At 48.5% G+C, this 14,896-nt stretch overlaps 1 protein-coding gene across 1 annotated transcript in view; it reads right to left on the bottom strand.

Moving 5' to 3' along the window:
- Positions 1-273: 273 nt before the first annotated feature.
- Positions 274-14,896, bottom strand: part of LOC311328939 (uncharacterized protein) — a gene marked incomplete at both ends in the record, with an annotated part of 16,561 nt that continues 1,938 nt past the window's right edge. The window contains 8 exons of the mRNA XM_084462834.1: positions 274-475; positions 1,110-1,338; positions 1,862-2,014; positions 2,718-2,951; positions 4,146-4,291; positions 9,511-9,703; positions 10,189-10,299; positions 10,394-10,627. Coding sequence (XP_084318960.1) covers positions 274-475; positions 1,110-1,338; positions 1,862-2,014; positions 2,718-2,951; positions 4,146-4,291; positions 9,511-9,703; positions 10,189-10,299; positions 10,394-10,627 — 1,502 coding nt within the window. The remainder of the gene's footprint in view (positions 476-1,109; positions 1,339-1,861; positions 2,015-2,717; positions 2,952-4,145; positions 4,292-9,510; positions 9,704-10,188; positions 10,300-10,393; positions 10,628-14,896) is intronic.

The following is a 14,896-nucleotide window of genomic DNA, read 5'->3' as shown; positions in this document are numbered from 1 at the left end:
TATTATTGTATTTGTGTGTATTGTTGTTTTTGTGTGTATTGTTGTCTTTGTGGGTATTGTTGTGTGTGTGTGTATGGTTGTGTCTTTGTTGTAATTTATTTTTCACTTGACCTGTACAGCACTTTGGTCGATTTTAGTTGTTTTAAACGTGCTTAGTAAATATCAAGTTTGAGTTGAGTTGAGTAATGTAACGTGTGTGTGTGTGTGTGTGTGTGTGTGAGAGTGTGTGTTTTGTGTGTGTGTGCGCGCGCGTGTGTGTGTGTGTGTGTGTACCTGGCAGCGGTTGCCGGTGTATCCTTTGGGGCAGGAGCAGCGGAAGGACTCGAGCGCGTCCTGACAGACGCCCCCGTTGAGGCAGGGCTGGGAGTTGCACTCGTTCACCTCGTACTGGCAGTGGGAGCCGGTGAAGCCGGGCCGGCAGCTGCAGGAGTAGCCGTTGATCTTGTCCGTGCACGTCCCTCCGTTGAAGCAGGAGCTGGGTGGACCGGGGGACAGGGGGTTAGGACGTCTCTAGACCACACTAGGACAGGACCGGGGGACAGGGGGTTAGGACGTCTCTAGACCACACTAGGACAGGACCGGGGGGACAGGGGGTTAGGACGTCTCTAGACCACACTAGGGACCGTGGGACAGGGGGTTAGGACGTCTCTAGACCACACTAGGACAGGACCGGGGGACAGGGGGTTAGGACGTCTCTAGACCACACTAGGGACGTTAACAGGACCGGGGGACAGGGGGTTAGGACGTCTCTAGACCACACTAGGACAGGACCGGGGGACAGGGGGTTAGGACGTCTCTAGACCACACTAGGGACGTTAACAGGACCGGGGGACAGGGGGTTAGGACGTCTCTAGTAGGGCTGGGTTTAAAAAATCGATTCATCGATTCTGAATCAAATGATTCAGAATCGATTCATGAATCCCAAAATCGATCTTTTATTTAATGAATGAATGAATAAATTAAGGAATGAATAGTTCATTAATTCATTCAATGATTCATTCATTCATTCATTTTTGGAAATCAGTATTGATTACCCAGCCCTAGTATTGATGTGTTTGCATAACTTGGCAGTCATGTAATTAAGGTTACAGCTAAAACCTAAGACCTACCTCTCGGTGCAGTCTGGGATGTTGGTCTCACAGTGGATGCCCGTGAAGCCGGGCCGGCAGGAGCAGGTGAAGGAGTTGACGTAGTCGGTGCAGGAGCCTCCGTTCCTGCAGGGGGCGCTCTGGCACTCGTTGACCTCGGTGGCGCAGCGAGGCCCGGTGAAGCCTGGCAGGCAGCTGCACCGGTATGACCCAATACCGTCAGTACATGAACCCCCGCTCAGACAGGGGTCTGGAGAGAGAGAGAGGGAGGGAGAGGGAGGGAGAGAGGGAGAGAGAGAGAGAGAGAGAGGGAGAGAGAGAGAGAAAGAGAGAGAGAGAGAGAGAGAGAGAGAGAGAGAGGGAGGGAGGGAGAGAGGGAGGGAGAGAGTGAGAGAGAGAGGGAGAGAGAGAGAGAAAGAGAGAGAGAGAGAGAGAGAGAGAGAGGGAGGGAGAGGGAGGGAGAGAGGGGGAGGGAGAGAGGGAGAGAGAGGGAGAGAGAGGGAGGGAGAGAGAGGGAGAGAGAGAGGGAGAGGGGGAGAGAGGGAGAGAGAGAGAGAGGGAGGGAGAGAGAGAGTGGGAGAGAGAGGGAGGGAGAGAGAGAGGAGGAGGTGAGACAGTCAGATACAGTAGTCTAGAGAACCCTGGTATATACAGGTCATTAGTCTAGAGAACCCTGGTATATACAGGTCAGTAGAACCCTGGTATATACAGGTCAGTAGTCTAGAGAACCCTGGTATATACAGGTCAGTAGAACCCTGGTAGCGGTCACTCACTCGGAGAACAGTCGTTGATGTCCGTCTCACAGTTGGGCCCGGAGTACCCGGCCCGGCAGGAACACACGAAGCCCCCCAGCGTGTTGGTGCAGGTTCCACGGTTCTTACACGGGTTGGAGATGCACTCGTTAACATCCATGTTACACAGCTGGCCTGCATGGGGGGGGGAAACACACAGGAAACACTGAACACACGTAGCGTAGGGGATCTATTAACACCATCCCTTGAGAGGGGAAGGATTAACGCCAAGCTAGACTGATTTCTGGGCTTGTGCTAGCGACATTTTAAACTGCAACGGAAAAGTAAACAACTCTCCTACAATTACATATCAGAGAGAGAGTCTACCTTCATATTTTCAGCTTTTTATGTATAAAAACAACCTCAAATCATCACTATACCTCAAACCTCAAATCATCACTATAAATTCTGTTAAGTCTCACTCTGAACATGTTGCTAGGCGATGCCGCGTCATTGTGTGAGTGTTCCATTCATTAATGTCTGTGACTGTAACCGTTCCTGTCCACTAGGGGGCGCTAATAGACCTCCTCTCAGAGGACTCCACACTGCAGCGCTATCCACAACATTCTCAACCCAGGTTAAAACCCACATAACGCCTTCAGATTTGAACACCGGAATTGTTTAGAGTTCATTTTGAGCTGCGAAGTCAGCTACACTGTTACCACCAAACGTCTGGTTTTATTACATTTACATTATTAGTGAAAAAAAAAGTGATGTTGTTGCCTGAGAAATGGCGTCAATAGATCCCCGTCCATCTATACAACATGGTGTACCAACGTGGCATACGTATTGATCGGTCTTGAAATGGAGGCCGTTGATTGGTCGCAGGCGCGCTCACCTTGCCAGCCGGTCTGGCAGTTGCACTGGTAGCCCAGGTAGTCGGGCGTGTGGGTGCAGAGGGCGTGGTTGGCGCAGGGGTCTGGCGAGCAGGGGGTGAGGACGTCGGCGCAGGTGGGCCCGCTGTAGGGCAGCTCGCACACGCAGGTGTAGCTCGCCACGCCGTCCACACACGTGCCCTGGTTCAGACACGGCATGGACGCACACTCGTTGATGTTCGTCTGGCACAGGTTCCCTGGGGAGACACAAGATTCAATTCAATTCAGATTCAAGATTCAAGAGTCAAGAGTCAAGATTCAAGATTCAGGATTCAGGATTCAGGATTCAGGATTCAACATTCATTCATTTGTCCCGAGGGAAACTTGTCTTGGACATACAGGCTGGTTCATACAGACTGGTTCATACAGGCTGGTTCATACAGGCTGGTTCATACAGACTGGTTCATACAGGCTGGTTCATACAGACTGGTTCATACAGGCTGGTTCATACAGACTGGTTCATACAGACTGGTTCATACAGACTGGTTCATACAGGCTGGTTCATACAGACTGGTTCATACAGGCTGGTTCATACAGGCTGGTTCATACAGGCTGGTTCATACAGACTGGTTCATACAGGCTGGTTCATACAGACTGGTTCATACAGGCTGGTTCATACAGGCTGGTTCATACAGGCTGGTTCATACAGACTGGTTCATACAGGCTGGTTCATACAGTGCAAAGGTTCCATAACAAGGACAAAACAACACATTAGTGCATAAACATGTGCAAACATAAAGTTTAAAGTGCATTCATACATTCATACATAATACAATCAACACTGCTGATGGTCGGAGTTTAGGATCCAGATTGACGGGTTAGATTACTATTAGTGTGAAGACATTCCCTACGGTAAAGGCTGGTTCCCATACATGCGGAGGCCATTTAGGGTTGAATTAAGGTTAGGATTAGGTTTGGGGTTGGGATAAGGTTAGGGGTTAGGTTTAAGTTTGGACCGGTCTCTGCGTTTATGGGAACTAGCCACTACCGATTCCCTAACTAGATACAAGTCTGAAAGACGCCCAAAACTGTCTGGCTAGTTCTTCCAGCAGTTCCGCAAGAGTCCACTAGGGGGAGACGTGGGACAGTGAGTCAGTTAAACCACTATGAGGATGAGAGAACCATCAACCAAACAAGGCCAAGCTGAGAAGCACCAGACATGGATATTTAACCCATCATGATCTGATCCAGTCCCACCATGTTACACTGGGCATGTTTATTAGCATACATCAATCATGTTTACAGCACGTGTGTGTGTGTGTGTGTGTGTGTGTGTGTGTGTGTGTGTGTGCGTGCTGAGTGAGAGAGTGTGTTGTGTGTGTGCAGCACTGGTTCCCGTGGTGTGTGTGTGTGTGTGTGTGTGTGTGTGTGTGTGTGAGGGTCAGGCTCACCTTTGAAGCCCTGGCGACACTTGCAGGTGAAGCCGTTGAGCTGGTCCAGGCAGGTGCCGGCGTTGTGGCAGGGGCTGGGCAGACAGTCGTTACGGTCCAGGTCACAGCTCTTCCCCACCCAGCCGGGCTCACAGTCACACCGGTACCTGGGAGAGAGAGGGACACCGTCAGAACAACTACCCCCACAGAACTACCCTCACAGAAGAACAACTACCCTCACAGAACTACCCTCATAGAAGAACAACTACCCCCACAGAACTACCCCCACAGAGGAACAACTACCCTCACAGAACTACCCTCATAGAAGAACAACTACCCTCACAGAAGAACAACTACCCTCAGAAGAACAACTACCCTCACAGAAGAATAACTACCCTCACAGAAGAACAACTACCCTCAGAAGAACAACTACCCTCACAGAAGAACAACTACCCTCACAGAAGAACAACTACCCTCACAGAAGAACAACTACCCTCACAGAAGAACAACTACCCTCACAGAAGAACAACTACCCTCACAGAAGAACAACTACCCCCAAAGAAGAACAACTACCCTCACAGAAGAACAACTACCCTCACAGAAGAACAACTACCCCCAAAGAAGAACAACTACCCTCACAGAAGAACAACTACCCCCACAGAACTACCCTCACAGAACTACCCTCACAGAAGAACAACTACCCTCACAGAACTACCCTCACAGAAGAACAACTACCCTCACAGAAGAACAACTACCCTCACAGAAGAACAACTACCCCCACAGAAGAACAACTACCCTCACAGAAGAACAACTACCCTCACAGAAGAACAACTACCCCCACAGAAGAACAACTACCCTCACAGAAGAACAACTACCCTCACAGAAGAACAACTACCCTCACAGAAGAACAACTACCCTCACAGAAGAACAACTACCCTCACAGAGGAACAACTACCCTCACAGAGGAACAACTACCCTCACAGAGGAACAACTACCCTCACAGAGGAACAACTACCCTCACAGAAGAATAACTACCCTCACAGAAGAACTACTACCCTCACAGAAGAACACACAGGAACAACTACCCTCACAGAAGATCAACTACCCTCACAGAAGATCAACTACCCTCACAGAGGAACAACTACCCCCACAGAAGAACAACTACCCTCACAGAAGATCAACTACCCTCAGAAGAACAACTACCCTCACAGAAGATCAACTACCCTCAGAAGAACAACTACCCTCACAGAAGAACAACTACCCTCACAGAAGAACAACTACCCTCACAGAAGAACAACTACCCTCACAGAAGGACAACTACCCTCAGAAGAACAACTACCCTCACAGAGGAACAACTACCCTCACAGAAGATCAACTACCCTCACAGAAGATCAACTACCCCCACAGAGGAACAACTACCCTCACAGAAGAACAACTACCCCCACAGAAGAACAACTACCCTCACAGAAGAACAACTACCCTCACAGAAGAACTACCCTCACAGAAGGACAACTACCCTCACAGAAGAACAACTACCCTCACAGAAGAACAACTACCCTCACAGAAGAACAACTACCCCCACAGAAGAACAACTACCCTCACAGAAGAACAACTACCCTCACAGAAGAACAACTACCCTCACAGAAGAACAACTACCCTCACAGAAGAACAACTACCCTCACAGAAGAACAACTACCCCCAGAAGGACAACTACCCTCACAGAAGAACAACTACCCCCACAGAAGAACAACTACCCTCACAGAAGAACAACTACCCCCACAGAAGAACAACTACCCTCACAGAAGAACAACTACCCTCACAGAAGATCAACTACCCTCACAGAAGATCAACTACCCTCACAGAGGAACAACTACCCTCACAGAAGATCAACTACCCTCACAGAAGAACAACTACCCTCACAGAAGAACAACTATCCTCACAGAAGAACAACTACCCTCACAGAACTACCCTCACAGAAGAACAACTATCCTCATAGAAGAACAACTACCCTCACAGAACTACCCTCACAGAAGAACAACTACCCCCAGAAGGACAACTACCCTCACAGAAGAACAACTACCCCCACAGAAGAACAACTACCCCCACAGAAGAACAACTACCCTCACAGAAGATCAACTACCCTCACAGAGGAACAACTACCCTCACAGAAGATCAACTACCCCCACAGAAGAACAACTACCCCCACAGAAGAACAACTACCCTCACAGAAGATCAACTACCCTCACAGAGGAACAACTACCCTCACAGAAGGACAACTACCCTCACAGAAGAACAACTACCCTCCCAGAAGAACAACTACCCTCACAGAAGAACAACTACCCTCCCAGAAGAACAACTATCCTCACAGAAGAACAACTACCCTCACAGAAGAACAACTACCCCCAAAGAAGAACAACTACCCTCACAGAAGAACAACTACCCTCACAGAAGATCAACTACCCTCACAGAAGAACAACTACCCTCAGAAGAACAACTACCCTCACAGAAGAACAACTACCCTCACAGAAGAACAACTACCCTCAGAAGAACAACTACCCCCACAGAAGAACAACTACCCCCACAGAAGAACAACTACCCTCACAGAAGAACAACTACCCCCACAGAAGAACAACTACCCTCCCAGAAGAACAACTACCCTCACAGAAGAACAACTACCCTCCCAGAAGAACAACTATCCTCACAGAAGAACAACTACCCTCACAGAAGAACAACTACCCCCAAAGAAGAACAACTACCCTCACAGAAGAACAACTACCCTCACAGAAGATCAACTACCCTCACAGAAGAACAACTACCCTCAGAAGAACAACTACCCTCACAGAAGAACAACTACCCTCACAGAAGAACAACTACCCTCAGAAGAACAACTACCCCCACAGAAGAACAACTACCCCCACAGAAGAACAACTACCCTCACAGAAGAACAACTACCCTCACAGAAGAACAACTACCCTCACAGAAGAACAACTACCCTCCCAGAAGAACAACTACCCCCACAGAACTACCCTCATAGAAGAACAACTACCCTCACAGAAGATCAACTACCCTCACAGAGGAACAACTACCCTCACAGAAGATCAACTACCCTCACAGAAGAACAACTACCCCCACAGAAGAACAACTACCCTCACAGAAGAACAACTACCCTCACAGAAGAACTACCCTCACAGAAGGACAACTACCCTCACAGAAGAACAACTACCCTCACAGAAGAACAACTACCCTCACAGAAGAACAACTACCCCCACAGAAGAACAACTACCCTCACAGAAGATCAACTACCCTCACAGAGGAACAACTACCCTCACAGAAGATCAACTACCCCCACAGAAGAACAACTACCCCCACAGAAGAACAACTACCCTCACAGAAGATCAACTACCCTCACAGAGGAACAACTACCCTCACAGAAGGACAACTACCCTCACAGAAGAACAACTACCCTCCCAGAAGAACAACTACCCTCACAGAAGAACAACTACCCTCCCAGAAGAACAACTATCCTCACAGAAGAACAACTACCCTCACAGAAGAACAACTACCCCCAAAGAAGAACAACTACCCTCACAGAAGAACAACTACCCTCACAGAAGATCAACTACCCTCACAGAAGAACAACTACCCTCAGAAGAACAACTACCCTCACAGAAGAACAACTACCCTCACAGAAGAACAACTACCCTCAGAAGAACAACTACCCCCACAGAAGAACAACTACCCCCACAGAAGAACAACTACCCTCACAGAAGAACAACTACCCCCACAGAAGAACAACTACCCTCCCAGAAGAACAACTACCCTCACAGAAGAACAACTACCCTCCCAGAAGAACAACTATCCTCACAGAAGAACAACTACCCTCACAGAAGAACAACTACCCCCAAAGAAGAACAACTACCCTCACAGAAGAACAACTACCCTCACAGAAGATCAACTACCCTCACAGAAGAACAACTACCCTCAGAAGAACAACTACCCTCACAGAAGAACAACTACCCTCACAGAAGAACAACTACCCTCAGAAGAACAACTACCCCCACAGAAGAACAACTACCCCCACAGAAGAACAACTACCCTCACAGAAGAACAACTACCCTCACAGAAGAACAACTACCCTCACAGAAGAACAACTACCCTCACAGAAGAACAACTACCCTCCCAGAAGAACAACTACCCCCACAGAACTACCCTCATAGAAGAACAACTACCCTCAGAGAAGAACAACTACCCCCACAGAAGAACAACTACCCTCAGAAGAACAACTACCCTCACAGAACAACTACCCCCACAGAAGAACAACTACCCTCACAGAAGAACAACTACCCTCAGAAGAACAACTACCCCCACAGAAGATCAACTACCCTCACAGAAGAACAACTACCCCCACAGAAGAACAACTACCCTCACAGAAGAACAACTACCCTCAGAAGAACAACTACCCTCAGAAGAACAACTACCCCCACAGAAGATCAACTACCCTCACAGAAGAACAACTACCCTCACAGAAGAACAACTACCCTCACAGAAGAACAACTACCCTCAGAAGAACAACTATCCTCACAGAAGAACAACTACCCTCACAGAAGAACAACTACCCTCAGAAGAACAACTACCCTCACAGAAGAACAACTACCCTCACAGAAGAACAACTACCCTCATAGAAGAACAACTACCCTCATAGAAGAACAACTACCCTCACAGAAGAACAACTACCCTCACAGAAGAACAACTACCCTCACAGAAGAACAACTACCCTCACAGAAGAACAACTACTCCCACAGAAGAACAACTACCCTCACAGAAGAACAACTACCCTCACAGATGATCAACTACCCTCACAGAAGAACAACTACCCTCACAGAAGAATAACTACCCTCACAGAAGAACTACTACCCTCACAGAAGAACAACTACCCTCACAGAAGAACAACTACCCTCACAGATGATCAACTACCCTCACAGAAGAACAACTACCCTCACAGAAGAACAACTACCCTCACAGAAGAACAACTACCCTCACAGAAGAACAACTACCCCCACAGAAGAACAACTACCCTCACAGAAGAACAACTACCCTCACAGAAGAACAACTACCCTCACAGAAGAACAACTACCCCCACAGAAGAACAACTACCCCCACAGAAGAACAACTACCCTCACAGAAGAACAACTACCCCCACAGAAGAACAACTACCCTCACAGAAGAACAACTACCCTCACAGAAGAACAACTACCCTCGCAGAAGAACAACTACCCTCACAGAAGAACAACTACCCTCACAGAAGAACAACTACCCTCACAGAAGAACAACTACCCTCACAGAAGGAGTGTGGTGTGATGAAGTGTGATGTTATCCGGCGTCTTACCCGTTGATGTCGTCCCGACAGGCTCCGTGGACGCAGGGGCTGCTGCTGCACTCGTCCACCTGCGAGTAGCAGTACGGGGGCTTGAATCCCTCGGGACACTGGCAGCGGAAGCCGTTCTCCTCGTCGAAGCAGGTCCCTCCGTTCCTGCAGGGGCTGGACGAGCACTCGTCGATCTCCACGTTGCACAGCGGCCCTGGGGGACGAACGGCGTGGTCAGGCAACGCACACCAGGGATGTTCACAGTTCATCCACTAGACATTAACTGCCGATAAGAATTTACTCGAGTAAGATTTGGTTACTCGATTAATTGCTTGTTAATGGAACAGAACTTTTTGGGGGGGAATGAATGTTATCAACTGGAGTTGTGTGAAATGTAATCATGATTTAGGGTCTGACTGCACATGAGGGCGACACGCCATGTAGTGAAGGATAATTGGGATGCTGGGAAATTTCAACGACACAGCGGAAGAAGACGCAAAAATGAAGCGAGCAAAGCGCAGTCCAGAGCGGGACGTTCTTATCGATTAATCCACTATCGTTTGTTAAGGTTAACAGTTATTGATTAATGAAATTCCTCGAAATTTGCAGCCCTACCACACACACACACACACACACACACTGTCCAGGCTGCTCTGGCGAACGCCCGAGCGGAGCCGTGGCGTTGTAGCGGGTCCTTACCGGTGAAGCCCGGCTTGCAGACGCAGTCGTAGCGGTTGATGCCGTCTTTGCAGATCCCGTAGTCGCAGGGGCTGCTGGCGCAGTCGTCGAAGTTGATCTCGCAGTTGGTGCCTGTGTGGACGAGAAACAAGGCGTTGGTCGGGGACGCGTCAGGCCACGCCTTCGGGGGGGGCGTCAGCACCGGCGTTAGCTCTCGTCAAGTCACCTGAGGTCCCGTGTTGACACTGGCAGATGTACTTGTTGACCAGGTCCACGCACTTGCCGGCGTTCTGGCAGGGGTTGCTGTGGCACTCGTTCAGCTGGTTCTCGCAGCGGTAGCCCGTGTAGCCGGCGTCGCAGTTGCAGGTGTAGCTGGCGATGCCGTCCACGCAGCTGCCGTGGTGACAGGGGTCGGGCTGGCAGTTGTTGATGTTGCTCTCACAGAGGGTCCCCTCGTAACCTGGGTGGGGGGGGGGGTCAATCAATCAATCAATCAATCAAAGCTTTATTTGTATAGCACATTTCATACCCAGAGGCAGCACAATGCGCTTTACAGAGAACAAGGGAGGTGGGCATACGACCCACCCCTACATATTCCAGAGGGAAGCAAAAAAACAGCATCACCCAGGGGCCAGAAAAGTGAGCTGTTCTTCCCTGACCTCTCTTATTATCACACGCTGGGCTCGGGTGGGTCTCGGGGTTAACAGACTCTCCTAACGTTAGAGGAACCACAGAACCACGTTAGAGGAACCACAGAACCACGCTCTAGAGGGACTCTCCTAACGTTAGAGGAACCACACTCTAGAGCAGGGATCTCAAACTCGCGGCCCGCGGGCCATTTGCGGCCCACCACACCCCTCCATCCGGCCCGCGACATGATGTCAGAAATATAATGTAATCCGGCCCGCAAAATAATTTCTTGTTAACGGCGCCGGCAGGCAGGCCTACAATGCGAAATTCAAGTCGCTCAAACGTGGGGCGAAATTCTATTATTGTGCGCAGCGTGCGAAGTGAATGCTGCATACAGTCACAGGTGCAATCAATCCACACGTGACTATGAGCAATGAACGGAATGCAGCTAGACACCAAGAGACTGTTTTCATGGTTAACTAACGTTAGGAACACAGACATGTTTCAAGAAATATGGACATTGCAGTATTTTTTGTGGAGTTCAATGGAAATGCTACCTGCCTGATATGCAAGAACAAAGTCGCCATTCTAAAGGAATATAATGTCAAGAGATATTCATTACTAAACATGGAGAACAGTGTCATAGGGAGACGAGAGGAAAAAACGAGCCACACAGCTGAGAGGGCTAACGTCTCATTCTTTCAAGATAGAGTGTCTAGCAAGAAATAGAGTAGTAGCCTACAAATGTATTCAAGTGTCTGGTAAGAAATGGAAACAAACTTGAACTTTAATACTGTAAATGCCAGTAGCTACAGGTTTAGGGCAGGCTTACAGTAGTGATGCATCTTGCAGTTAAAACAGAATAAATGACAAATGTAGGCTATTCAAGATAAAATTAAAGTAAGGAAAAAAGATTTGCAGCACTAACTGTTAAAATATATTAAAATGAATGGAAACCGGTTTGAATTTGTATGATGAAAATGTTAGTTATGGAATAGTCTTGCAACATTTAGAGACTGAGTTGTGAGTCTAGTTATGGAAATGAAAAATGAAATTTTCCGAAATATTGCACTTTCTTATAGTTAGGCCTAGTAGTAGTTGAAGTTGACATTGAAGTGGCCCTCCTATGAGTTGACGATACCAGCAGTGGCCCCAAGCCAATTTGAGTTTGAGGCCCCTGCTCTAGAGGGACTCTCCTAACGTTAGAGGAACCACGCTCTACTAGAGGAACTCTCCTAACGTTAGAGGAACCACGCTCTACTAGAGGAACTCTCCTAACGTTAGAGGAACCACGCTCTAGAGGGACTCTCCTAACGTTAGAGGAACCACGCTCTACTAGAGGAACTCTCCTAACGTTAGAGGAACCACGCTCTACTAGAGGAACTCTCCTAACGTTAGAGGAACCACAGAACCACGCTCTGATAGAGGGACTCTCCTAACGTTAGAGGAACCACACTCTAGAGGGACTCTCCTAACGTTAGAGCAGTGGTTCTTAACCTGGGTTCGATCGAACCCCAGGGGTTCGGTGAGTCAGTCTCAGGGGTTCGGCGGAGGTCAAGACACACACCCGACTCATATGATTCGTGATGACACGCCCCGCTTGGCCATCATTGGCTGCAGGTGATCACGCTACATCGCTTGGCCTATCTGTGCTGCAGGGAATTTGGTGCGCTCAGTAGTTGACTTGTGACTGTCGTGATGGTACGTCGTGTGATTGTGAAAGGAACAGACTTTGTTGCGAAAATGACATGAGAGTGGCACTTGCCAAGGTCTGAACTGGTCTCTGAAAGGCAACAGCAGAAGTCACACTGATTTGCAGTAAATATTCATTATTATGCTTTTGTTTTTGTGTGAAAATGATGTTTTGATGGTTTTGTTCTTTGAACACAATGATGTTGATGCACGGTTCATTTTGTGCACCAGTAAAATATATACCTACAGTATGTTTTGAATTTGAAAAAATCATATTTTATTTTTCCAATTAAGAAGGGTTCAGTGAATGCGCATATGGAACTGGTGGGGTTCAGTACCTCCAACAAGGTTAAGAACCACTGCGTTAGAGGAACCACACTCTAGAGCAGGGGTCTCAAACTCGCGGCCCGCGGGCCATTTGCAGCCCGCCACACCACTCCATCCGGCCCGCGACATGATGTCAGAAATATCATGTAATCCGGCCCGCAAAATAATATATTGTAAACGGCGCCGGCAGGCAGGCCTACAATGCAGAGCGCGAGGTGAATGCTGAATACAGTCACAGGTGCAATCAATCTGCAGGCGACTATGAACAATGAACGGAATGCAGCTCGCCACCGAAAGGCTGTTTTCATGGTGAACTAACGTTAGGAACACAGACAGTTTCAAGAAATATTGACATTTCAGTATTAGTATAGAGTTCAATGGAAATACTACCTGCCTGATATGCAAGAAAAAAGTCGCCGTTCTAAAGGAATATAATGTCAAGAGCTATTCATTACTAAACATGGAGAACAGTGTCATAGGGAGACGAGAGGAAAAAACGAGCCACACAGCTGAGAGGGCTAACGCCTCAGCAGTCTTTCAAGATAAGTGTCTGGCAAGAAATAGAGCAGTAGCCTACAAATGTATTTAAGTGTCTGGTAAGAAATGGAAACAAACTTGAACTTTAATAAATGCAAGTACAGGTCCAGGGCAGGCTTACAGTAGTGATGCATCTTGCAGCTAAAACAGAGTAAAGTACAAATGTAGGCTATTCAAGATAAAATAAAAGTAAGGAAAAAAGATTTGCAGCACTAACTGTTAAAATATATTAAAATGAATGGAAACTGGTTTGAATTTGTGTGATGAAAATGTTAGTTATGGAATAGTCTTGCAACATTTAGAGATTGAGTTGTGAGTCTAGTTAAAGAAATGAAAAATAACATTTTCCAAAATATTGCACTTTCTTATAGTTAGTAGTAGTTGAAGTTGACATTGAAGTGGCCCTCCTATGAGTTGACGAAACCAACAGTGGCCCCAAGCCAATTTGAGTTTGAGACCCCTGCTCTAGAGGGACTCTCCTAACGTTAGAGGAACCACACTCTAGAGGGACTCTCCTAACGTTAGAGGAACCACGCTCTAGAGGGACTCTCCTAACGTTAGAGGAACCACAGAACCACGCTCTGCTAGAGGAACTCTCCTAACGTTAGAGGAACCACTCTCTGATAGAGGGACTCTAACTTATTACACGTTGGAAATGATTCTTGATTGGTTTGAGCAGATTCAATCAGCTCTAGCGTGGTATCGCCCTCTGTTGCAAACTTGCTGCCACCTACAAACTCCAAACCCCCTTTCTATCCCTCCCCCCCCCCCCCTCTCTCTCTCTCTCTCTCTCTCTTTCATATTGCTTTCTCCACCTCCCTTCTCATCCCTCTTTACTTCCTGTCTCTCTTTATGAAAGGTTCTACAGTTTGGTGTCTGGGCCCGGTGGTTTCCATGCCGACAGTGCAAGAGCCAGTCAATGTGTGTGTGCATGTGTGTGTGCGTGTGTGTGCGTGTGTGTGTGTGTGCTGGAGAGGGCCTGCTAGCCAGCAGTAACGAAGGGCCCTTCACGGGGGCCTCCCAGGACTGCTTTTGTCCGCGGCGGCAGAGGGAACAAAGGGCCACGCCACGTCTAACAGGGGCCACTTCACTCAACAGAGGGGCCCCGCGACACAGGGAATACCAAGCAGCTGGCCCCTGAGACGACGCAGTCAGCTCCCCCATACACACCGCCCCAAACACACACACACACACACACACACACACACACACAATGGACAAAACACTCCGGCTCAACAAACAAGCTTTAACCACTGTAGCCGAGCACGATCCTATACGCACGTTGAGTGAATGCAGAGGAACGCCGGCTAAGATGAGCCATAAGGTGGCGTTGGGGGGGTGGGGGGGGGGGGTATATATTGTGGGGTACAGATGAACAGATGTCGGGGTGATGACCAAGCCCCACCCCCACCCCCCCAACCCCCGGCAGCTGCTGGCCCTGGGTGACCCCGTGACCCCGGGGTCCGGTGTGGGGGGAAGAGGAGGATTAGGGGTCTCATGTCAGTCTGCCTCGCAGTCGGAGCGCAGACACACACACACACAC

This window comes from Borostomias antarcticus, assembly GCF_949987555.1.
Source record: "Borostomias antarcticus genome assembly, contig: scaffold_757, whole genome shotgun sequence".
In the NCBI taxonomy this organism is placed as follows: domain Eukaryota; kingdom Metazoa; phylum Chordata; class Actinopteri; order Stomiiformes; family Stomiidae; genus Borostomias; species Borostomias antarcticus.
The sequence above is the reverse complement of the archived record's forward strand: the minus strand, read 5'-3'. Positions and strand labels throughout refer to the sequence as shown.